At 54.5% G+C, this 23,505-nt stretch overlaps 9 protein-coding genes across 9 annotated transcripts; 6 read left to right on the forward strand and 3 right to left on the reverse strand.

Annotated features, from left to right (window-relative positions):
- Nucleotides 1–1,007: 1,007 nt before the first annotated feature.
- Nucleotides 1,008–3,253, reverse strand: P152DRAFT_458336 (kynurenine-oxoglutarate transaminase 1 mitochondrial precursor). The gene is made up of 6 exons (XM_033679431.1): nucleotides 2,702–3,253; nucleotides 2,504–2,657; nucleotides 2,344–2,449; nucleotides 2,222–2,294; nucleotides 1,553–2,172; nucleotides 1,008–1,493 (listed from the first exon to the last, which is right to left on the reverse strand). The coding sequence occupies exons 1-6, from the start codon at nucleotides 2,761–2,763 to the stop codon at nucleotides 1,234–1,236; spliced, it is 1,275 nt and encodes a 424-aa protein (XP_033534125.1). The 5' UTR covers nucleotides 2,764–3,253; the 3' UTR covers nucleotides 1,008–1,233.
- Nucleotides 3,254–5,964: 2,711 nt separating this feature from the next.
- On the forward strand, nucleotides 5,965–7,260 carry P152DRAFT_473660 (uncharacterized protein; the record flags this gene model as incomplete). The annotated part of the gene is made up of 3 exons (XM_033681260.1): nucleotides 5,965–6,031; nucleotides 6,083–6,475; nucleotides 6,527–7,260. The coding sequence occupies 3 exons, from the start codon at nucleotides 5,965–5,967 to the stop codon at nucleotides 7,258–7,260; spliced, it is 1,194 nt and encodes a 397-aa protein (XP_033534126.1).
- A 1,101-nt stretch (nucleotides 7,261–8,361) lies between these two features.
- P152DRAFT_416623 (putative AAA family ATPase) lies at nucleotides 8,362–10,162 on the forward strand (the record flags this gene model as incomplete). The annotated part of the gene is made up of 2 exons (XM_033677071.1): nucleotides 8,362–9,234; nucleotides 9,285–10,162. Coding segments are annotated over exons 1-2 (1,569 nt in total), but the record flags the coding sequence as incomplete, so codon positions are not given.
- A 24-nt stretch (nucleotides 10,163–10,186) lies between these two features.
- On the reverse strand, nucleotides 10,187–11,432 carry P152DRAFT_466406 (uncharacterized protein; the record flags this gene model as incomplete). The annotated part of the gene is made up of 2 exons (XM_033680691.1): nucleotides 10,187–11,038; nucleotides 11,091–11,432. 2 exons carry the CDS (start codon nucleotides 11,430–11,432, stop codon nucleotides 10,187–10,189), a joined length of 1,194 nt encoding a protein of 397 aa, XP_033534128.1.
- A 433-nt stretch (nucleotides 11,433–11,865) lies between these two features.
- On the forward strand, nucleotides 11,866–14,733 carry P152DRAFT_449235 (uncharacterized protein; the record flags this gene model as incomplete). Its single annotated transcript, XM_033678099.1, has 4 exons — nucleotides 11,866–12,410; nucleotides 12,463–13,312; nucleotides 14,124–14,568; nucleotides 14,624–14,733. The coding sequence occupies 4 exons, from the start codon at nucleotides 11,866–11,868 to the stop codon at nucleotides 14,731–14,733; spliced, it is 1,950 nt and encodes a 649-aa protein (XP_033534129.1).
- A 798-nt stretch (nucleotides 14,734–15,531) lies between these two features.
- On the forward strand, nucleotides 15,532–16,477 carry P152DRAFT_473664 (uncharacterized protein; the record flags this gene model as incomplete). The annotated part of the gene is made up of 2 exons (XM_033681261.1): nucleotides 15,532–15,714; nucleotides 15,770–16,477. 2 exons carry the CDS (start codon nucleotides 15,532–15,534, stop codon nucleotides 16,475–16,477), a joined length of 891 nt encoding a protein of 296 aa, XP_033534130.1.
- A 151-nt stretch (nucleotides 16,478–16,628) lies between these two features.
- On the forward strand, nucleotides 16,629–20,523 carry P152DRAFT_341522 (uncharacterized protein). The gene is made up of 4 exons (XM_033675332.1): nucleotides 16,629–16,973; nucleotides 17,021–19,420; nucleotides 19,471–19,579; nucleotides 19,630–20,523. Exons 1-4 carry the CDS (start codon nucleotides 16,892–16,894, stop codon nucleotides 20,174–20,176), a joined length of 3,138 nt encoding a protein of 1,045 aa, XP_033534131.1. The 5' UTR covers nucleotides 16,629–16,891; the 3' UTR covers nucleotides 20,177–20,523.
- P152DRAFT_473666 (uncharacterized protein) lies at nucleotides 20,300–20,791 on the reverse strand (the record flags this gene model as incomplete). Its single annotated transcript, XM_033681262.1, has 2 exons — nucleotides 20,300–20,547; nucleotides 20,776–20,791. The coding sequence occupies 2 exons, from the start codon at nucleotides 20,789–20,791 to the stop codon at nucleotides 20,300–20,302; spliced, it is 264 nt and encodes an 87-aa protein (XP_033534132.1).
- Nucleotides 20,792–21,327: 536 nt separating this feature from the next.
- P152DRAFT_396696 (HbrB-like protein) lies at nucleotides 21,328–23,499 on the forward strand (the record flags this gene model as incomplete). Its single annotated transcript, XM_033676370.1, has 1 exon — nucleotides 21,328–23,499. One exon carries the CDS (start codon nucleotides 21,328–21,330, stop codon nucleotides 23,497–23,499), a length of 2,172 nt encoding a protein of 723 aa, XP_033534133.1.
- Nucleotides 23,500–23,505: the final 6 nt, after the last annotated feature.

Below are 23,505 nucleotides of genomic sequence, written 5' to 3' on the forward strand. Positions count from 1 at the left end.
GAACTGGAGGTATTTCAAAATCTGCCACGCTGGATCCGTCCATAGTAGTAGGTAGGCCTCAAGTGAATGTGGGATGCTCCGACGTGCAACGCGGGGCACGGCACGAGTGGGGAGGGAAATGGGTTGCAATCAAAGATTGAGAGCCATGGCGGGAAAAGGCGTAGGAAGTGAATGATGGAGTCGGATCAATCCTGTCAAGAAAAAAAAGTGCATAGAATTATTGTGTTGTGTGTTTGGGGCGGTTGAAGTTGGAGAGCAGCGTGAGGTATGGGGTGGCTTGAGGCAGAGCGCAGACCGTGAATGGTGGTAGGCTGCAGCCTTTTTGGCCTTTTCTAAGCCCTTCTCAGCGACAAACACCAACAACCCACACGCACACAAGGTCAACCGCGGCCCCGAAACTACCAGAAGAAGACCAAATCGGGGAGAGAAAGAAAAGGCAGGATGGAAGAGGTCCAGGGGATGAAAGAGGAGAGACGAAGTTCGGCAAGGCGATGATGCTAGAGGGAGCTAACTAGCAGAGCTGCAGGATGGATGGAATAGTGGGAAGAATTGATAAATAGATTTTATTGGAACAACCTGAACCTGACATGGACGTTCAACTGAAAGCCATAGTCTTATTCATCATTCACAAATCACTTCGGGTCTTGGTTCAGATCTAGTGAATCAATCAACAGAATCAAGTGAAACTGGACATGGTGGGTGCCTGAGGGCCTGGGCTTCGCTGCCTGACAACTGAACCCCTCCACCGTTACAAAAAAAGCCTCCCCCAAAACTCGGCTGAAAATGGTCCCTCCGCGTCTGGTCGCTCCAACTAGTTTTCCACGCGTCACTTTGTTGGGTCCGTGCGGGGGTCAATCTAGGCATCAGACGGCATCTGGCATCAATGCATCATTGCATCAATATGTCAGATCACATGCAGGAGTCACGTGCACTGCAGGGACTGCGAACACAGAAAGGCTAATTAATCACCAGATTAGGCAACGAGGCGACAGTACCCCTGTACAGATGGGCAGGACATGGAAGCTCGCTGGGATAGAGAGTTGGAGGCATTCACGCTCTTCAATCAGGATGATATACCTGCCTCCATATGCTCGATTCTGGTTGATGATCTGATAATATGATAGACACCGAGTTCACTGCCATCTATGATGTATAATCCTGCCAATCTTAGACTCTACTCTATCCAATTTCCGTCCCCAAACACCTGCCACCGACCATGACCCTCGATCACTATCACTGAATGTACTTCTTCAGGCCCCGCAGCCGCTCATGCGCCCTCTCCAATATCTCGTCGTCTTTGCACACCGCAAACCGCAGCCAATCCTCCACTATGTGCGCGTTCTGCGGCGTAAAGAACTCCGTCGGCGGGATGGCGGCCACCCCCAGTTCCACGATGAGGAACCAAGCCAGTTTGAAATCGCGCGGCCGGCTCGCCACATGCGGCGGGAACACGTAGTCTTCTGGAAGCTTCACTTTGGCCATGTTCACCAGCACTAATTGGGTGGGTTAGCGTATAGGCTCATGCAGTAGACAAGGGAGGTAGCAAACATACCGAAATACCCTCCTTCTGGGTCCGAGTAGGGCAACCCTAATTCGTCCCAGATGGCGTTGAAGCGGTCCATCTTCCCCTTCATCTCCTTCTTGGACTCCTCCCAGAAATTGTGCCCCTCGGCCTCCTCGAACCCGATGGCTGTGGCTTCCTGAAGGGGGCTGACGCTGCTGTAGCAGATGCGCGTGTGCGCCGCACTGACGTACTTGATCAGATGCTCCTGGCCGATCAACCAGCCCACGCGCCAGCCGGTGGCGTAGAACAGCTTCCCGCCGGACCCCACTGTGAGCGTGAGCCTGTTGATTTCCGGGGAGAGGGTGGCGATCCGCGTGAACGGGACGTAGTAGAGCTTGTCGTAGACTTCGTCGGAGAGGATGATGATGTTGTGCTCCACGCAGAGGTTGCCAATCGCGAGCAGTTCGTCCCGGGAGAAGACTTTGCCGATGGGGTTGTGCGGGGTGTTGATCACGACCATCCGCGTTCGTGGAGTGATGGCTGCTTCGAACGCTTTTATGTCGACTGTCCAGTCTCCAGCGGAAGTGGTTTCAGATGCTCCCCGAGCCGGCGGGTGCATGGGAACGTAGACCACTTTCCCTCCAGGCATCTCGATGTTGCTGACATACCTGTATCGTGGATGAGAGACCGAAATGCCACATCACAAGGGGAACTTACTGGTCAAAGAACGGTTCAAAGACAATCACCTCATCCCCGCTTTCCAAGAACCCCATAAAAGCGCTAAGCATACCTAACGTCGTACCAGTTAGAGAAATTCATGATGGGAGTAAGATTCCTACCTTCATTTGCGCCAGTGGTGATGGTGACCTCCTTCTCAGGATCCAACTCACGGCCAAAGAATGGCGAATACGCTTTCGCAATCGCCTTCTTTAACCTTGGACGCCCCTTTGACATCTCAATCAGCCGCGCTCACGACTGCTACGATGCAAGGCAATATACCTTCGTCGGAGAATACTGATTACACTCGACCTTATCCAGCGCCTCTTTGGCAGCATTGAGCACGAACTGCGGCGGGTTATACCCGAAAAACCCCTGTCCCATATTGACAATCGGCTGCACCGGCGACGCCGCCGCCGCTTCATTGATTATGGACCTGCATGATCAGCGTCGAGCCTCCAGGGGGATCGGTCGACTCACCAGACATCCTGAGGTTGGTTCGCGACGCGGGCAGCGGGTTTGAACGGGTCGGACCGCGGCATGGTGGTGAAGAAGCTGGAATATCGATACGGTCGGATGTTGCTCGAGCGTGCTGGCTGTCGGAGAGGGTTGAAGGGACGGGTTGAGCGCAGTCGCATCGAATCAACTGGTGATGGTTCTGGGCTCTCCCGATATCGGGGTGGTTACGGATTACGACTGGGGTGTGGATTTGGTCAAGTGTGGATGGGGGAGCATGAACCGGAATTGATAAGCGAGGCAAAAGGTATGAAAAGATGAATGTCAAGCTCTGATAAATGAGTGGTGACGACTGCTGTACGACGGTGAGGTTCGGGTATAATTCTAAGTCTATAATTCAACCGAGATGATAAGATGACGTGCTGACGCCAAATCAGCGCAACAGATGATGAGTCAACAGTCCAGGGGTCTTAACCCTTAAGTAAATGTTAAATAAGAAAACCATGAGCTCGCTCAATTAGCATTTCTCCGAATCGGTACAGTAGTCATCAAGTACTGATATCTACCTGATAGGACCGATAACCCCGGGGAACCTCGTTACATATGGGATGCACTTCGTACTCTGTGTGCTACTGAATTTCCCTATACGGTATAGCGCGCCATATCAGGCATAGCGCTCTCCCATTTCTAAATCTTCAAATCCTCGAAATATAAATACTACTACCTACCTCCTAATCTCTTGATAACCCTCTTCTGCCTCTACCTTTCGGTTTCCTTTTCTTCTTGCTTCGCCCTGCCTACTAATCGGGCCCTTGCTTGCATCATTTTTACCAGCTGAATCACCTGCCGACCTGCACTGCGCCCTACGCAAGATTACCCTCCCTCCTATTCTATTCCATACTTGACCACTCACTCCTCATAGCACCCTCTAGATAGTGAGTATATATGCGGTTTTTCTTCCCCCTTTGATGTTACATTTCCTCACAGATTATCGGAGCTCCTCGCTTAACCTAACAGTACCATCACGATCTGTGTCCCTAGAGCGCATCCCTTACTCGGCGTCCCCGTCTCCTAAGGCCTATCCCATCGCTGTCACGAGTTGGCTACGGCACTCGTGAGCTACCTCGACAGAGGACCTTTATATACTGAATTACCTCAATCAACACCGACTTTGGTTTAGTCATGTTGGTGTCCTTTTAGCGTAGTGGTTAGCGCGTCACAATCGCTTCTACATTCTTGTTTCCATGGCTTTTCGAACGTCAAACTCGATAGGCTTAATCCGTCGACCCTTTCCCCACTCATTTTAACGTACTCGCTTCTCTCTATCCTTTTCCTCCGAGGTCTGAGCTTATGCCATAGATTATAGCCACCGCCCTCCCTCTCCCCTACTCGTTACTTTATGCATTATACACACACCTTCGAGCCTCGACTATTCCGGATCTTTCGTCGCTTTCGTCTCAGACCGCATCATCAATCAAGTTACACCAATCATAGACAGGAGGCGCACCTTCTCGAACCGGCTAACCTTGATGCTCGGCCACATCTCCCCGTGCACCGCATGATCATGATCGCATAATGATGAACGTGATCGCCTGATCCCTTTATCTTATTCGAATCGACGGTGGTTTTATACGGACACTGGCATGGGCATTCTATGATTGAATAGGAATTTGGAGTGGACAACTATCCGCCAGTCGGTTTCTGGCTTGAATACTTGGAATTGAAGACGCCAGCCTCGGGCCCTTGGACCCTGCTATTCATACGAAAAGTTTCGAGGCGCAGCCCAACACCTTTCAAAGGATCCAGTGAGGCTGAGCCTGGTAAATTCGGCGATACCGGCAACATTGACGGCGACGATGACGGCGAAGCATTTTGATCCATGAAGGCTTTGCAGTGTGACCGCTCCCGGATACGCTCCCGCACGCAACTCATCCATGCATGCTCGAACCGCCTCGAAGGGCCATGGGTCCAATTGCCCTTCTGCTTGAGGTTCGCGATAAGCCACGCGATCTTACCCGGGTTTGTATCGCTTTCTTCTCCAACTCCGGATAAATCGAAGCTGGGACTCGTTTTGCTACCGGTAAAGGTGAACTCTCTGTTTTCTTTCGCTTAGGCAATCTCGCAATTCGTGTACACAGTAAATTCCGTTTACAGGGTAGGGGGCTCTAGTTCCGGCGGACCGAGCCGGGTCAGCCATGGGTCGTGCAGATCAGTTGCACACGAGGGACCCACCACTTATTTGAGCTTTCCTTCAAAACTTCCTTTTGTGCAGTATCAAAATCCCCGTCTCGCTCCCGTCCTTGTACTATGGTTGTCGTACAGTATCAATTCTTAGTGAGTTAGTGTACTCAATCGGCTTAATGGTTTGCAAATCCAGCTTCGTCTTTTGCACGTATAGATTCATTCAAACCCCTATAGTACAAGGCGCCTTGCAAATGGCCCAGTTGATCACTCGCTACCAGCCCTGATAATCTGGAGCTGGCTGTTCTGTGGTGTTTTAGGGGGTTCACATGGGCTTGGAAATTCTCTGTCATCTGATTTAGTTCGACGAATCCAATTTCCAGTCGTTCACGGGTATCTACATAAGGATCATGGCGGATGCTCGCGTTCGACTCGCTACACCCAAATGGTTAGAGCAACGGTGTGTTATCATGTGTCGAAGCTTGAGTGATAGCAAAGATCATAAACACTAAAACACATACTGGGTATCGTATGGAAGCTCTGGTCACATGAACTCGATTTTCCGCGTGTGAATTGCTGTCACCCCTCTACATAAATCTGCGATTCAGATCACTTCTTACTTACTTTCACTCATACTCCCGCTTTCAATACTTACTTCTTCTATTATTGGTTTTCCATTCACTCCCCCAGGCAACCACTCACTCCCCTAGGCAACCTTGTTCTTGCTGGGTGAATTGAGCATTATCTCCTTTTCTTCCTTTTCTTCCCTTTCTTCCCTTTCTTCCCTTTCGCTTCGGCTCTCTCCTCTCCACCACTTCCAGTCCTCCACCTTCATCCGTTGCCCACGGTCACCTCAAAATTCCATACCACGTCCGCTCGCCTCTAACAAGTTAACATCATCTGGAGAAGGCTTCCTAAGTTAATTCAATTGTGGTACCACAAAGTCTCATTCCAAGAGGTTTGTCTTTTCTCATCTCCACTGAAAGTTGACACACTAACTCACATAGGTTACTCCAGGCATAGCTGTGACTTTCAGGGGAACCCGAAAGCCTACCATCACCAAACTCTCAACTCTTCCTCAATCGATTTCTTGCTTTGTTACCGAAATGCCGTCTGCAGCGATGGATGATCAGGTTGCCAAACGGCCCATGAATTCTTGGTTGGCTTTTCGATGTACATCGACTCTGACTCTCGTTTTGAATTATCGCTAACCATAAATGAAAGCCTTCTATTGCACCATATTTGATGGAGTGCCTCAGAAAGAGCGCTCTAGCTTCCTTCGTCAGATGTGGAGCAATGAGCTCTTCCAAGCCAAGTGGGCCATTGTCGGGAAGTCTTACTCGATTATCCGTGACAAAGTTGGGAAGCAGAATGCAAATCTCACCGAATTCATGGAATTGGTTGCTCCTATCATTGGGATCATCCACCCCGACGACTACCTAGAGATGATGGGTTGGGAAATCTGCAAGGTGAATGAAGACCACAAACTCATCCGCGTCGTGGAGCCCGACCTCAATGACTTTGATGAATCCATCAAGTCAACCACAATGTCTGCCCACGATGTTATCAAGTACTACCGTGACTCTGGCTACACTGACTTGGAGGACTCAGTGATAGGTAAGCCACTCTTTCTATTTAAAGCAAGCAGTCACTTACTCAACGCCACAGATGAGAGCAGCGTGAATAGTGGCAACTTGACCATGACGTCCAAGCCTAAGAAGAACGCGAAGAGCAATCACCTAGTCAAGAATGCGCTCAGAATCGAAGCAGATGTCTCATCAACTGGTTCTGACCCGGCTTCGTTTGCGTCCAATGGCAACAACGCCTGTACCTTCAGCTCCAACGGACAATCTGCTGTTCCTCCTGCAGCCAACGGCAATGTCGCTGCTGGGAGTGTGGCGAACTTGCACATTGGCCAGATCTTTAATGGATTCGTCTGGAACGGCGCTGAGTTCGTGCTCCCGGGCAGCAATGCGGACCACAACTTGAACAACACAGCTGCTGTGCCTCCTCCTGTTGCAGCGACTGCGCAGCGTCATCGAGCTTATCCTGAACCGCCCTCTATTATCGGTCGCTTTGATTGTGCGCTTGGCTACTCGCGACCCCCTAGCAATCTTCCCTGGCTCGGCTGGCAAGTGCATATGGGAGGAGCTGCAAATGCTTCACGACTCCATGCTCTTGGAATATTGCTCCATAATGGAGCAGCGCACCAGGCGACTATCAATCCCGGTGTCCTTCAGCTTCAGCCCTCAGCCGTTGCTCAAACGCCTGGCGCGATGACTGTTCCGACCGCCCCGACCGCTCCATCTGCTCCATCTGCTCCGACTGCCCCGACTGCTCCGACTGCTCCGACTGCCGGGCCCTCCGTAGCGGCCTCTGGTACCTCTGGTTCGAACCCTTGAGTTCTGATCATTTAGTTCCCCGTCTTCCGCAGCCTTGGCCCCCTCTTGCGGACGCTTTTTATAGCAACACTGTCAATGCAGATAACTCTTGACCGACAGTTGGAAGTTACTACCGACCACTAGAGTGTTTTGACCTGGCTAGTCCTCTGTTATTCTGGTCATGAAAGCGGTTTTTAAGATACTAACCGTGGAAGGAGTATGGCACAACTTAGTTTCGGGCGAGGTCCTAAGGGGGATGATTGTTGCTTATTATGCAAAGGAGCACATGGCGCCGACACATTATTCATATGCAATCATATCTGTTCAACAGAAGACCCTCGGGTTCGTTGGACTTGTCCTTTTTTGAGTGATAAATATCGCATCGCTTCCGGTCCATCGATATGCCCCATGGAGCCCAAACCTAAGCGGAAACATTTGCTCCTTTGATGAATCAGAAGAGCCCTCCTGGCCCATGTCCTTACGCGAATCGCAGCGCCCCTGTCTCCGATGTAATCGAAATATATTTGAACATGAATGACTGAGTTGGCTTATGATACAAGGCGAGCTCTAGTTAGAAGAAGATATATCTAGTTAGTCTTAAAATTCAATTCAAAGATGGACGGTGGCTCCACTATGGAGCCGTAGCGATTAACAGCATCATGCTTCTGAAAATAGCGTGGAGGCATTGAAATTCGAAGGTCAGAGAACTGAAGACTGAGAGAATTAAAGTCCAAAATCAGAACCCCTAAATGTCCTGGGAAAGACTGCGTTCCCGTAGGTATGGACGATGGAGCAAGGGTCCGACCCGTGCAAGGCCGTCGGTTGGCACTACGTCAGAGTGCTTTGGAGTAATATCGCCAGTAACGAAGTGAGAGCGTTTCGCCTAAGCGGAAAGCCCTCTGAAAACGGCTTTAGAATCCCCCGTTGTTGGAGCCAATTTCGGTAGCACAACGTTACTACGTACTCCTTACAAGTTACAACACGGAAATATGAATGCATGTGATGATCTCCTGCCCCAGCCACCCAGCCTCTGCTCTGCTGGTGCCGGTATTGCCGAACTCCGAACTCCCGCATTGGCTCCAGTCGGCTCCAGGAACCGATGGCGCTTCTCGGTCGCGTCGCGTCCAGTCCTGGATTTACACTCCAGGGATTCGCGCGCAAGGCGCGAGATGCAGGTATCCGACAGAATGGTTCCAAGATCACCATCGCCGCCCACCCTGCACCTATTTCTCGTCCACTACCTAATATTGCTGCTTTGAATTTTGTATACCCGGAGTCCTTAGTCTTGGTTCACCGAATTCATAATGGTAGGTTGTCCGATATGTGGTCATCCCGTCCGCGAAAAGGACATCAACGCCCACCTCGACTCCGACTGCGCCGACTTCATCTACGACCCATCCGACGACGGGCCCCCCAAGCCCGCCGGAACCCCCGTATCGACCTTCTTCACTCCGGCGTCTGCAAAGCCGCCTCGCAAAAGTCCTCCACCCACAAACGGCGTCCCGTCGACAGACACCGGCCCGCAAGGTCCCCCCAACGGCACGAAACGCAAGCTCGACGATGCCGCCGCCCCCTCCCAACCCTCTCCCTCCGAAACGGCCACCAAGCGCTCTAAACTCTCCAATCTCGACCGCGTCGCCCCACTCGCCGACCGCATGCGCCCGCGCACCCTCTCCGACGTCGCCGGCCAAGACCTCGTCAGCCCGCACGGCATCCTCCCCAGTCTCCTCGAGGAAGGTAAAGTCCCGTCGATGATCCTCTGGGGCACGCCAGGGACAGGCAAGACGACGATCGCGCGGCTGGTGGCGGCGGGGGTGGGCGGCCGGTGCGTGGAGATCCACAGCACGAGCTCGGGGGTGGGGGAGTGCAAGCGGATTTTCGCGGAGGCGCGAGGGGAGCTGGCGATGACGGGGCGGCGGACGGTGCTGTTTTGCGATGAGATTCATCGGTTTACGAAGGCGCAGCAGGATGTGTTTTTGGGGCCGGTGGAGGCAGGTAAGTCGTGGTGTGGAGGATGTGTGGGTGGATGGGGCTGATTGGAATAGGGCAAATTACGTTGATCGGAGCGACGACGGAGAATCCGTCTTTTAAAGTGATTAATGCGTTGCTATCCCGATGTCGCGTATTTACGCTTTCGAAACTCTCGGAAACGGATATCCTTTCCATCTTGCATCGAGCGATGGCGCAGGAAGACCCGGACGGCACAAGCGCTGCCCTCCTAGACGAAGAAATGCTAACCTACATCGCCCGCTTCGCATGCGGAGACGCCCGCACCGGCCTCAACCTCCTTGAGCTGGCCCTATCTCTCGCCAAACAACCGACCGTCACCCGTGCCACCCTCCAGCAATCCCTCACCAAAACCGTCCTCTATGACCGCGCGGGCGACTCGCACTACGACACCATCTCCGCCCTCCACAAATCCATCCGTGGCTCCGACCCTGACGCCGCGCTGTTCTACCTCGCGCGTATGCTCCACGCCGGCGACGACCCGCTCTTCATCGCCCGTCGGCTGATCGTCGTCGCGTCGGAGGACGTCGGGCTTGCCGACGCCTCGATGCTGCCGCTAGCCACGGCGGCGCACGCGGCGGTGGAGAAGGTCGGGATGCCGGAGGCGAGAATTAATCTTGCGCACGCGGTGGTGGCGTTGGCGCGTGCGCCGAAGAGCACGAGAGTGTATCGGGGGCTGGGGGCGGCGATGGCGATGGTGGAGGAGGTGGGGTCGGATGGGGTGGGGATGGAGGTGCCGGCGCATCTGCGGATGGGGGTCAGCAAGCTGCTGAAGGAGATGGGGGTCGGGGTGGGGTATAAGTACAACCCGGATTATGAGGATGGCAGGGTGAAGCAGGAGTACTTACCCGAGGCGATCCGGGGCCGAACATTCCTGGAGGATCGGGATTTAGGGACGAAGGTCGATCCGGATCTTGATGATACGTAGTGACGACCCAATTTATCGCACAGCGGCTCTTGCGGATGGGAAATTGCGTGAACTCAGTAGCACGCCTTTGACGCCACGTATATCCGCCTTCACCGCGTCGACCGCATCGATCTTGCCCGTCCCCGATCCTGCGGTGGAGTTCATGGAGTAGTTGAAGGTGTTCAGGCCGCTCATGCCGTAGTAGGGGCTGGAATACGTGATCCCAGTCAGGTAGCTACTCAAGTCCCGGACCTGCTCGTCCATCGCGTCGTTGCTGGATTTGGACGTCTTGGCCGACTCGATCATCTGCTGGAGACGGTCCGATATCGACTGCAACTTGGCCTCCTGATCCGTAACAGCATCCCGTGCTGCTTCGGGAAGACCGCTTAGGCTGTCGGGGCCAACCGAGCCGCGACGGGACAGCGCCGGCGATGTCTGAACTCCAATATCCCGGTGAAACAGCTCGGTGGGGTCCGAATCGCTGGAGGAATCCGATAGTTGATCCGCCTCGACCAGCTGGTTGACTTGGTCTTTGAGCGTTAGGGGCATAGCCGGTACTGTGGATACAGTGTCGGTCAACCGGTCGTTCAGAGTCGTCAGATGTTCCTGGGTATGGTTGAAGAAGTCATGTCGCGTCTCGGAGAGGCTCTCCACCAGCGGCTCGACCAAGAACTTCGACGCGCCGTATATGACTGCGGCGGTGGTGCCGGAGGCATATAGAATGTTCCACAGCAAGTTGGCAGTGATTAGAGGAGGCTTCTTGGCCGAATGCGTAAGGAATTCGGGATATGTGATGATGGGAGGGATATCTTTGGTCGATTGTTTCACAGCCGGCGTCTCTACCTTCGCAACCGGTGTCTGTATCTTCGCAGCCGGCGCCGAGGGCTGGAGCGTGTTAGGATAAACGACGTTGAAAATAGATACTACGAGCACTAACCTGATTATCTGCCTCTTTCACGACCTCTTCCACAGATTGAACCTCTGGACCCAATAACGTCTCTGCATCGGACCGCGGAATCCCCTTCGACTCCAGGAAAGCCACCTTCCGCTCTCGCGATGCATCCTGGATACTTGGGTCCTGCAGGAACTTCGTAGCTTGGTCCCGGAGACTGGCTTCGGCGGATGCGGCATCCACATCCCCAACTGCAACTTCTGCAGTTTTCTTTTCCGGAGAATCGCCCTTTGGTGAAGATGCCACAGCTGCTTCACCATCGGAATGCCCAGGTTGGGCACGCTGCCATGACGGAATACCGGCGGCGTCTTTCTTGGAGAATGCCATGTCGATTATGTCTAGAATTTCTCAACAACTCTGAACTCTGGAAATGTCTGACTGGTTATAAGAAATAATCATTCAATTGAAAAGGTCTAGGATGAGCAAATGCATGTGCAGTGGACGTCAGAGTACGTTTCCCTTGAACCCTTCGGGACCTGAGGCTTGTGAGACGGGAGGCGATGGATTGCCTCGGCTTGTGGTTCGGTGATTCCTTCCTCCCGTAAGATCCGATGTCACTGGACCGCTGCACCACTGGCGGCAACCACGTTCACTGCACCTGCCACTCCACTTCCACCTCCACCTCCATGCACACCTCCCGCGAATCCTCATTCCTCCGCGTCCAACACCTTCACTTCGGAATGCCGACAAAGGAGTAAAGACCAACTCACCACCATCGGCCTATAACATGGATCCGGGATAATGCTCGCGTACACTGACAATGACCTCCGAGATTGATTCCTCTCCCACTGCATCAAACGGCGCCATGCCTGGATACGCGAACCACTACCCTCCCGCTGACGACCTGTCGTCCTCCCGTATGCTCTCCACCTCCGTCGGCTCCCTCTCCTCCTCCCGACATCAGCAGTCGCAGATCGCGAAGACCTATCGCCAAGCCGCTCAGCTGTTCCTGACTCGACGTCTGCCGGAAGCGTTGTCGACCATCGAACCCGTCATCACACCTCAGCTTCCCGAGGGCTCGGCCGATGTCCCGTTCGATACACATGAGGACTCGCAGAAGCCGAGGGCGGTGGCTCCCATTGCGTCGGCCTCGCGTGGGACTCGTATCAAAGTATGGAGCTTCTATCTGACCTTCCTCAATGCGGTCGTGGAGCTGGGACACGAGGAGGGGAAGCATGCGTTCGGCAGTAGCAAATGGCGCGCATTGGTCGCCAAGGCGCGAGATGGCAGCGTATGGGAAGAGGTGGTGCAGAATGGATATGGGGGAAGTGAAAGCGATGTTGATCCGGATGTGGTCATCAATCTGTAATGCCCCCGAACTGTACTCATATGCGGCGTTTGACTGACCCTTCTGCAGTGCGACCCTTCTCTTGACACATTGCCCGGCTCAGACCCTCAACCAACAACGGTTGGAGACATATCTCTCCGCAACAGCAAATCCCACCTTCGACATCACCTCCCGATTATCCTCGTCACAGGGCCTCCACCACATCCCCAAGCGATACTCTCCCCCAACCCCCGGCGGAGGCACATCGACGCCCCGAGACCTCAACACCCGGTTAAAGTTGCTCGAACTGTACACCCTCCACGTCCTCCCGCGCAACGGCGAATGGGAGTATTCCCGCGAATTCATCATGATGAGCGAGGTCCTCGACGACGAACGCAAGGAAGCCTTCCTCGCGGCGCTCCACTCCCTCAAGGAAGAACGGGAGCAAGCCGAGGAACGGGAGCGCGAGCTCGAGCAATCCCGGGAAGAAGAGATGGAAGCCCGTCGCCGCGAAACCGAGAAGGAGGCCGACGAGGAGAGAAAGCGGCTGCAGCAGCTGGAGAAGGACGAGCAGCGACGGCGGCAGGATGAGAAGAGACGACGAGCGCCCGTGCAGCCGGACGCGGTCAGGCCGGAGAGCAGACCCAATCCAATATCAAGATCATCGGGTGCCGCAAGGGAAGATCGACCGGCGCGAAGACCGAGGAAGGCACCACCGAGTCTCTATAAGCGATTCGGCGCCATGTTTGGTGCGCTCCAGACGCTTCTCCTCAACACCGCGCAAGGACTACGAGCCCGACCGCTGGCTCTGCTGCAGACCTTACTGCTCCTGTTGGCGTTCGCGCTGGCCGTTGGCAATCGGGAGATTCGGGAGCGGGTGAAGCGGATTGTGTCGAACGCGTGGCAGCGACTCCGCCAGACCGTCGGGATGGGGGTCAAGGTTAGCTATATCTAACGCACAGCCTGATTCACTGTATGCTATGTACTCGCGTAACTGTGGGATAGTGATGGACTAATGGACATATTAAGCTTCATTTGGGAGCCCCTGAGACCCTGATTGTGATCCGTTTCGTCATAGCGACACTGGTGGGCACTCTTATAGCGTATGCTAGGCATGTGCTCAGAAGCGGAGATCCCTTCTACTCTGCCTCAGGTTTGTTTCCTCAATGTGAGGCTATCTCCACAACCTCATCCCCCTGCTCATCATCTACCGTCTTGCTCAGTTCCTTCCCGCATCTAGCTCGATTTAGTTCGCGTCCACACCCGTATTCTCAGCGTATATTTCCCTCGGCCGTCTATTTTTGATCCAATTTGCCGATCAGAGTTACGTATTCATAATGTCACGCCCCGATTCAAGTCGGAGGGAGTCGAGCAAGCGCTCCTCGAGAAGCTCCACTATACCATCCGGCTGAAGCAGTGCGCCCTGGTGGAGGTGGATCAGTTCGCCAAAGGAGAGACGGACGCGAAGAGGAGGAAAGAACGTGCGCAGCGTAAGGCGGACCGGATGGCACAGGGCGAAGTAGGAATATCCCCCGTCCTCGAGCACGGCTACGGTAAACTGACTGGCTACCATAGGAGAGGATCCGTGCCGAGATAGACGATTTGGACATGGACACTGAGATCGAGATCATCCATAATCGAGAACTAAAGTCGACTCCGCCCTCTTTGTTTTAGCCGATCACCATGGAGATCATGGAAAATCGACAACCGCAGTCGACCCATCATCCACTCTTCAAGCGACCACCATCTAGAGCGGCGACCTACCCCCATCGTCGCCGGAGACGCCGCCGGTGGACACCCAAGCGGCGTCCCCTCCGCAGCAGATCACCATGCGCTGCGGCACCGGGCTATCCTACATGAACAGCTCCGTCAAAGTCAAAGGCTGCTACGACCCCGAATATGTCCTCGACTATCCCCCTACCATCATCACCAAAGACCTCTACCAGGAACTGCGCTGCCCTGAATGTCAAGTCAACGCGCGCTATTTCAACGGCGAGATGATTCGGTATATAAAATGGTGCGTGGGCATGGCGACGTACTTAAGGAAGATGCGTGCCAATAAGTTTGAGTACATGAATATGAAGCATGTGGTAATGATCACAGGGACGCCGTTGTCGGTGGAGACGATGAAGGCGCTGTGGGAGGCGCTGAGGACGGGGGAGAGGTCGAAGTTTAAGGTGGAGGTGAGCTATACTAGTAAGTACTGATAGAGGGCAGTAGGACGTCCAGTTCATGTTCTGGTATTCGTTAGCTTGTCAGTTGCACGACGAGGGAGTGGGAACACGAGCTATGAGCGATGTAGATATGGATTTAATACTAAACAATTACTATGATGTGATCAAGGTCATCGAGACCACCTAGGTATCTTGCCGTGCCTAAGCATTATATGCTTTCTAATCGTCGTTATTCCGGGAATTGGAGTCTACCTTATAGTTAAAGATCATGTAACTATCATTCCGCCAGTCCAAGACCACACCGTAATATTCTTCAACGTATAAACAACAGAGTAAGACCACTCAAGCGGCCGACTACTGATAGCTACTTCATAGGACGATCATCTCGTCGGCATGTGTCGCTCGATCGCCGTGGGACACAGCGATCTGTGTTATTACTCAAAACTCAACACCTGGGCATCAGTCTGTATTGGCCTTATCACCATCCCTCTGATATAAAGCCTTGCCGAGTTTTGTTTACTTCTTCCAGTTTTGCTGACTGCCTTTTCCTCCTCTTCCTGTTTTGTTGACTCCCTTTTCCTCTTCCAGTTTTGTTGACTCCCTTTCCTCCTCCTGTTTTGTTGACTCCCTTTTCCTCCTCTTCCCGTTTTGTTGATTCCTTTCCCACAGTCAACTTCCGCATCTCACCAAGTATTCACCCCATGAATGCAAGGTGGAACCTTTCCATGGACCTTCATCAAGGACCTTACTTTGTCCAGTGAGTATTTAGCACTCCTCTCTTTCATCTCGAAGTCGCTCAGTCGTTTTTCAGCACCGGAACCCAAAGTCATCCCAGGACTGAATTTTACAAGACTAAAGGGACTCACAAATACAAACCAGCAACAAGTCTGAGGTGTTTACCTCTAGCCATAGAAAGCCACGTCTAGGTGCTGACTTCTGATTTCGCGGCAGAAAAAGAAACCTGAAAACATCAACTGCATCAACGATGGCATCTCACGATGTAAGCCGGATGGAAGGCCACCGACGCGTGCAAGGACAGCTCCAGGCCGCAGTTGAGGCGAGATTGTTGGCCCTGAGTGAGATCAGTCGATACGCCGAGGAAGAGCGAGTGGCAAGAGTGAAGAGGGAGAGAGCCCAGCAGACGGTGGAACAGATGGCAGAACTCGAGGTATGTAAGACATATACTTGCGGTGAAAAGCCACTGACCGGTGATACAATAACAGGACATACTTCGCGCTGAGATGGGAGCCTTGTCCATGGCTATTCAATCTGGCACCGATGTTTACCAGTACGGTGATCGGGAGTCTACCGTGGGAACCCATCTGGACCACAACAATATCGATCACAATGATCTCGCTTCAAATGCGGCCCTGACCGACCGATCTTCTTCCTCTGGGCATACGTTCAACCTCCCCCAGAACGATGGATCTGGCGTAATCTTCGAGCACGTTGCTCCATGGTCTGAATCCAGTGGGAGCGCCAGCACCTCTTCGAGAGCCCCTTCTTCTAGAGCCCCCTCATCCGGGGACCTGTCATCTGCGGCCCCATCATCGAGAGCCTCCCCTGAGCTTCTTGGCGAAAAAGCTCGTACTGCCCCGGAATACCTCGAGGACTGGCCATGCATTGTCAAGGAAGATGGCGTCTACTACGAGGTTCGTTGTCCGGAATGCGGAGCCAACGCCGGACACTGTGCAAGGTTGAATGGTGCTCTCCGACATTTCCGAGGCTGTAACGGGATGGCTACGCATATGCGACTGATGCATCGCGACAAGTACCAAAAGCCGGATTGGAAAACGGCGTTCAAGGTCGGGGCGCACCCGTTGCCAGCGGATCAGGTGGTGGCTCTGGAGGAGGCCCTGCGCACTGGGGATGTGTCGAGGTTCCATGTGGATTTGGTTTGGGTCCCGAAGACCGCCAGATCCAAGTCCTAGATCATAGATGAGAAGGTCATGGTCCCTAGCCGATGATCTTCATTTTGGTCAGCCACAAGAGGGTCGACGTTGATGATACGGAGCATGCTGTTTTGAAATGGACCGGGTTGGAACATTGGTGTAAGATAATGGGTTGGTGCTGATAGGTATTGGACTGTACGATGCTGTACGATGTCGCTGTCGTTTGTGTGGAGAGGGAACTGCAAGGGCCAAGGGTGGAGGACATGGAGCTCCAGCCGTGGTTCACTCCGGGGATTCGGACGTCACGGTTCACTCTTCATAATTGTAACTCACGATCCTCATAAATCGAAACTGTACGATATAAATGATGCTCGCTGCTGGAATAATCGGAATCTGCGTCCATGAATAATGGAGGATACATGACATTGCCATGCGACATCCCCACCTTCCACCATGCTCAATGCATTCACAGCTCGACCGATTGTCGAGCTCAAGCAGCGCGATAAGTCCAAAATCGAATCGATATTAACCTATGGTTCGGATTATGCTTTGGATATGCTAGCTCTAACTAACCATCTGAAGGTGACCGCCTCCTTGTCGGCCTAAATACAGGCTGTCTCCGCATCTACCGCGTTAATGATGCCGGTCCCGAGAATGTCCCTACCACCACGAACTCCGAAGCCAACGAGCCGGATACTGCTCATCCAACTCCTCGAGCCGTCGATCTCCTTCGCGAGGAAGAGAAATTCTCCCGCAAGCCCGTGCAACAGCTCGCGATCATCAAAGAGGCGAACATCCTAGTCTCCCTCTCGGAGAGCTACGTCTCCATCTACGACCTCCAGACATACACGCTTTCCGAGCGGCTAGAGCGCACCAAAGGCGCCAGCTGCTTCGCGGTGACATCGAACATTGTCAAGGATCCAAACACGGGAATTCCAAGCATCGTGTCGAAGCTCGCGGTAGCGGTAAAGAGGCAGCTATTGGTCTGGATATGGCAGGACATGGAACTTGAAGCAGAGGTGGTGGAGATAACGCTAAGGAATGCGATCAAGAGCTTGACGTGGGCGACAGGGTCAAAGATGATTGCGGGTATGGATGCGGGGTTCGTGTTGATTAATGTCGAGTCGATGGAAATCCTGGATATTATCAAGGGAAGCAATGCGCTCGCGACCGGTGAAGTACAAGAGGGTGTGCGGTTTGGCGGCATCAGCTCTTCTGGAATGGGCTATATGACAATGAGTAGCTGGGTGCCCAAGCCTCTGGCGACGAAGCTTGGGGAAGGGCAGCTACTGTTGTCGAAGGATGTGAATACGCTTTTCATCGACGAAACCGGGAAAGATCTGGAAAAGCGACAAGTGCCCTGGGCGTACGCACCCGAAGCCATCGGCTACTCATACCCGTATCTCCTCGCTCTGCAGAGCCCTTCTAAAGGAATCATGGAGGTTCGAAACCCCGATACGCTGTCCCTCTTACAGTCGGTCCAGGTTCCCAGTGCATCGACTCTGCACGTACCGCAACCGAATATCAGCTTGGCACACGCGGGGAAGGGGTTCCTCGTGAGCAGCGACCGGACAATTTGGCGGATGAGCGCGCTCAGCTACGACACCCAAATCGACGAGCTCGCGAGCCAAGGACGATATGACGAGGCCATCAGCCTACTGGGCATGCTTGAAGAGACGCTGCTCAAGGATAAGGAGGGTCGGATCCGCGAATTTAAAATACTGAAGGCCCAAGGGCTATTCAACCGGCGCAAGTACCGCGAAGCATTTGAGCTGTTCGGCGAGGCGGCTGCTCCTCCGCAGCGAGTGATCGCGCCGTTTCCCAAGTCTATTGCTGCGGACCTCGCTGAAGAGGAACCCGAAGGTAGCGACGAAGCAGATGGGGGGTCTGTTACCATTGATGGTAGTTCGGAGCCGACCCAAGTTGCCGCAAAGGCAGTACCCAGTCAAACACCGTCATCTTCTACCAACAAATCCATGTTAGGGCGGCTGCAACGGAAACCCGACTCCTCTGACACCAGCTCAGTCAAATCCATGGCCAGCGAATCTCCTTACAAGAGCAAAGGATCTCCCACCGATAAGTCCCTCGAAGGCAAGGACCTCGTCGTGGCAGTAAAGGAACTCTGTCGCTTCCTTGTCGGCATTCACGGCCAACTAATTACCAAATATTTACACACGAACGGCACGCTGCGGCGCGAAAATGGCGAATCCCCGGCGGATTTCGTGAGTCGCCGCCCCCCCTTCCGTCACCTACTCCTTGAATTCGACCAGCTCGAACCATCCGAGTACGAAAGCAAGCTTCACGAGACGGCGATCTTGGTCGATACGACTCTCTTCCGCGGGTACATGCTTGCCAGCCCCAGCCTCGCCGGGTCGCTATTCCGGCTGCCCAACTGGTGCGATCCCGCCGTGGTCAAGGAGAAGCTATACGAGAGCGGACGGTACGGGGACCTCATCGACTTTCTCCACGGCAAGCGCCTCCATCGCGAGGCGTTGGAGCTGCTCGAGAAATTCGGCAAAGACGAGGCCGACGAGGCGGTCAACCCGGCGCTCAAAGGGCCGCACCGCACTGTCGCATATCTGCAGCAGCTCCCGCCATCCATGATCGATTTGATCCTCGAGTTTGCGGAATGGCCCATCCGTGCGGACGAAAAGCTCGGGATGGAAGTTTTCCTCGCGGATTCAGAGAACGCCGAGACGCTTCCGCGAGATCGAGTGGTGGAGTTCTTGAAGGGGATCACGACGAGCCTCGCGGTGCGGTATCTGGAACATGTGATCCATGAGCTGGACGACCAAACCAGCCAGTTCCACCAGCAGCTGATCGATTTGTATTTGAAGAGGCTGCAGGCGAAAGATGGGGAGGGCCAGGAGGAATTTGCGTCGCAGGAGGAGAGGACGGAGTGGGTGGAACGGTTGCAGGTGTTCCTCAGAACAAGTACGCAATATAGCAAGGCACGGGTGTTCAAACATTTGCCGACGGATGGTAAGTGTGATTCTGATGTTGAGAAATGTTCGTTTCTCTGACGTGTACAGATCCGGAATTCTTTGAATGCCGCGCGATAGTCCTCAGCAAGATGGGACAGCATAAGCAGGCCCTCCAGATTTACGTCTTCCAGATGCAAGACCACGACAGAGCTGAGGAGTAAGTCGTCCACCGTATCTCTTCCTCAACGCTGGCTAACCCACCCTCAGATACTGCAACCAGACCTTCCTTTCCCGTCAAGCCGATCCCAGCGACCATCCTTCCAAACCCCTCATCCCCAGCACCGAAGCCGACAACCCCGAAATATCGATCTACCACGTCCTCCTTGCCCTCTACCTCACCCCTCCCCCGCCGCACAAACCCAACTTTGGCCCCGCCCTCGCGCTGGTCTCCAAACACGGCGCGCGGCTCCCCGCGGCGTCGACCATCGACCTCATCCCCTCCTCCCTACCGGTCAACGAGCTCGAATCTTATTTCCGCGGCCGCATCCGGTCGGATACGTCGCTGGCGAACGAAGAGCGGGTGGCGGCGCGGTTGCGCGGCGTGCAGAAGGTCGCGGTGGACGATCGGTTGCTGTTGGGGGAGCGGAATCGGCGGGTGGTGATCCAGGAGGAGCGATTGTGTAGTGTCTGCCATAAGCGGTTTGGCAGCAGTGCGATTCGGGTGTATCCGAACAATACGGTGGTGCATTATGGCTGTTCGGGGGCGGCAGCGGCGAGGGTGGGTGGAGAGCGGGGGCAGCGGTGGGGATTATAATGCTGTAGAGAACCGAGAATACCATGCACGATTCCTTGTACATGTGGTGCTCCTTGATAGAAAGAAATGACACGTGAAGGGACAGTGACACGACCTCCGCTGCCTTCGATCACTGGAGGTCTTCTATCCTTCATCTTCAACATTCTCCTCCCCATAAAGATCCTCCTCCTTCGCATCGACCGTCACGCCTTTTGCAGCCTCGTCCGCCATCTTCTGCGTCAGGAACGTGTTGATTTGGTCCTGAAGATTGCCGATTTCACGGCGTGCCGCTTGGAGATAGTCGGAGAGCTCGGCGGATCCTTCCTGACCGTCTGGCATCGTGAGAAGCGGCGCGGAGAAGTCCTTGGCCTCGGACGGGCCGGAGTAGGTGGCTGTGACCTTGGAGGGCATGATTGGGGAACGGACACTGATGGACTTGATGGACTTGATGGACTTTGATTGTGATGAAACGATATATAAGAGTGGTAAGAGTAATCTGTGACGTTGACGATGGAATTATTGATGGATCCTATGGATACATCATTCCGGTCCACTCTTCACTGTGGCATTTCCCTAGCGGATTGCGGGGCCTGGTATTTACACGACGTCCTTCATCTCACTCTTGTGTTCGTCCATGTTTCAGCATCATATAATACATTTGATCCGATATATTGATACCATACATTGATACCATGATGAAGTACCTAATTGTACATGGATGTGGACGCGGTTGTAAGTGATCCTGATAGTAGGGTTCCTGTGGTATTATTAGCATCAAACAGACCACGAGTTGTACAATCATGTCCTCTCCTCCTTCACCTCCGCGCCCTCCTCCTCCCCCTCCTCATCCTTCTTCCCGTCGTCGAAATCACAATCCCTCCTCCTTCTCCTCCGAGTCCGGATCCGATACTTCTCACCTCATTCCTACTCCTCTCCAACAGCCACCAAGACGCCGTGAAGTGTCCGCTACCTCGAGCCCTCGCCTCCATCCCGCATCCCGCCACCCTCCTCCTCCATCGTCCATCTATCTCGATGACCCTCCGTCGCAACGTCGCTCGCCTGCCCTCGACAAGGACCGCTCCCATTGGCAAACGCACCGTCCCCGACAACACTCGCAAGGCTTCTTCGAGCCATCTCTACCCACCGCTTCCTCCACTCTCACGTCCCCTCAAATGGCGCCTCCTACAAATCTAACGGCATCGCAAATTGCCGCAAAGGCTGCCATGCATGTGCAGAACCCCCAGCATATGCGCAAACGATCCCAGACCATTCCAGACCCGTCCGCCTCGGGGAATCAATCTGGGAGCAGGAACCCGCCGCCACCTGTTCCAGCGCTCCAGATCCCGCGAAACGCACCTTCGATCTATACGGGCTCAACGACAACTCAGCGCGGAACGGCTGCCACGGCTGCGAATCTTGCGTTCCCCCGAAGCCCGGGATATTGCGCTCCTCATCCGCCGGGATCGGCAACCGAGCAACATGGCTCGCCTACCGTTCCGGAGAAGGAGTACCGGCCGAGCAAGGAACGGTCGAAGATGAAGTTGTTCTCCAAGCCGAAGAGCATTGGAATCATCAAGGATAAGGATCTGGACAAGCGGCTGCCCGCCCTGCCGTCTCCCGGCAAGGCGCCTGTAAACTTCTCGAAGCTAGTGAACCAATCTACCACGAGTTTGGTCGACCCATCGATATCCAGCAGCTCGGCATCCTTGTATTCGTCGGCAAACGCGTCAACTTCGACGCTCGTGCCGACAGACAGGTCGACAGCGTTCGATATTGGAAGGGAGAAGGAGAAACATAAGCACCATTTCTTGTCTCGACAGAAGCACAAGCTGAAGGAAAAGGATGATCATCATGGTCTGGCACTGTCATCTGCGAACAGCAACTCCCGACCGACCGATCCAAGTGCTCCGCAGCCGCTCTATTCCTTCGCGGTGCCTCCCTCTCCATCCCACTCGAGCAGTTTTGCGAAGTCGGTATCTGGCCTCGACTTGCGCCACGGCGGAAAGGCTTTGCGAGAAAAGCGAAAAGAAGGGAAAGCCGCGGCAGCATCGCTGATGACCTTGGTCAATAGCAGCACCACCACTTTGGAGCCGCCATTCCGTGGTCGGGAAGACTCCTTGAGCTCCGAGAGACCGGACCTCTGGCAAAGCACCACCACAGTCAGCACCTACCATGGCCCCTCTTCCATCTCTCAGACCGTATCCTTCGGCTCTGACCTTTCCATCCCCCAATCCGGCATGAACGCCCTTGCCGCTGCCTTCGGCCTTCCCGGCATGACGTCTGATGACGCTTGGCCGCTCCTCAAAGCGCGCCTCCTATATATTTTCGAAGGCGAGGAGCCCCGCACGCCCATCGAGGACTTCAACGCGCTGGTTTCGGTACATATGCGGCGTTGTATTCAGGGGCGTGCTCCCTCCGTTCTCGTCGAAGATCTCACCGAGTTCTTGCAGACCGGCTTTGCATCCCTCGACCAAACTCTCAGAGCCGTGCCTGACGAGCGTCTCGTTCCCAGTCTCGTCGACATGTGGCTTGTGGTCTTCCAGCGCATCTTGCCCTTCATGCAAGCCGCGTTCCTACCACTCGACCTGGAGTTCAAAGGGCGCGGCCCGCTTATGACACCGCAGGATGCGGCTGAGTTCTGGGGTGCCATGCTACCCGAGTCCCAGGGCGGCCCGAAGTCGTCCGAAGTGCTCAACAGCAACATTCCCACCCTCGGCGAGGAACTCGATGTCCGCCGTGTGACGCTGTTGACATTTCGCGACACGGTCATCTTACCGCGACACAATGCCCTCATGGCCATCTTCTCCCGCCTGTCCCTCGAAAACATCAACGCCTACATCGCCGAGACCCCCCCGGACCTTCCCCCACTCCAACCACCCCCAGCGCTCGGCCCCGTCGCTCGCCCCGGCACCGCCAGCTCGCTCGACCCGAAGTTCTCTTCCTTCAACTCCCAAGGCTCCAGCCACCTCGAGTCCGCGAGCTCCTCGGGCGGCTTCGGCGCGCGCTCGCGCGCCACCTCTAACACGTCCGCGGGCTCCTTCGCCAGCAGCATGCAGTCGCCCGCGCCCAACACGCCGCAGCAATCGCAGCCGACGCCGCCGCCGCCGATGGACTCGACACAGGTGACGGAGATGGTGGGGCGAATGCTGCAGTGCGTGAGCGTGCTGGCGAGCGTGCAGAGTGGGGATGACAGCCAGGAGAAGATGGAGCGGCTGACGAAGGAGTTGAAGCATAATTGGCTGGGGAGGGGCCGGACGGGGAGGAATCGGAGAGGGTTCGTGGGGACGAGGAGAGCGAGGCCGGGGGTGGAGGGACAGCCGAAAGCAGTGGCCGTTGGTTCTTGAAGCGGG

This window comes from Eremomyces bilateralis (genome assembly GCF_010015585.1).
Source record: "Eremomyces bilateralis CBS 781.70 unplaced genomic scaffold P152scaffold_9, whole genome shotgun sequence".
Lineage (NCBI taxonomy): Eukaryota > Fungi > Ascomycota > Dothideomycetes > Eremomycetales > Eremomycetaceae > Eremomyces > Eremomyces bilateralis.

Coding starts and splice junctions, on each gene's coding strand:
- P152DRAFT_458336 (XM_033679431.1), bottom strand. CDS start 2,763: ATGCCGCGGTCCGACCCGTTCAAACCCGCTGCCCGCGTCGCGAACCAA. Junction 2,658..2,701: donor AACCAACCTCAGGATGTCTG/GTGAGTCGACCG, acceptor CTGATCATGCAG/GTCCATAATCAATGAAGCGG. Junction 1,494..1,552: donor CCCAGAAGGAGGGTATTTCG/GTATGTTTGCTA, acceptor CCACCCAATTAG/TGCTGGTGAACATGGCCAAA.
- P152DRAFT_341522 (XM_033675332.1), top strand. CDS start 16,892: ATGCTCAATGCATTCACAGCTCGACCGATTGTCGAGCTCAAGCAGCGC. Junction 16,974..17,020: donor CGAATCGATATTAACCTATG/GTTCGGATTATG, acceptor AACCATCTGAAG/GTGACCGCCTCCTTGTCGGC. Junction 19,580..19,629: donor GACCACGACAGAGCTGAGGA/GTAAGTCGTCCA, acceptor ACCCACCCTCAG/ATACTGCAACCAGACCTTCC.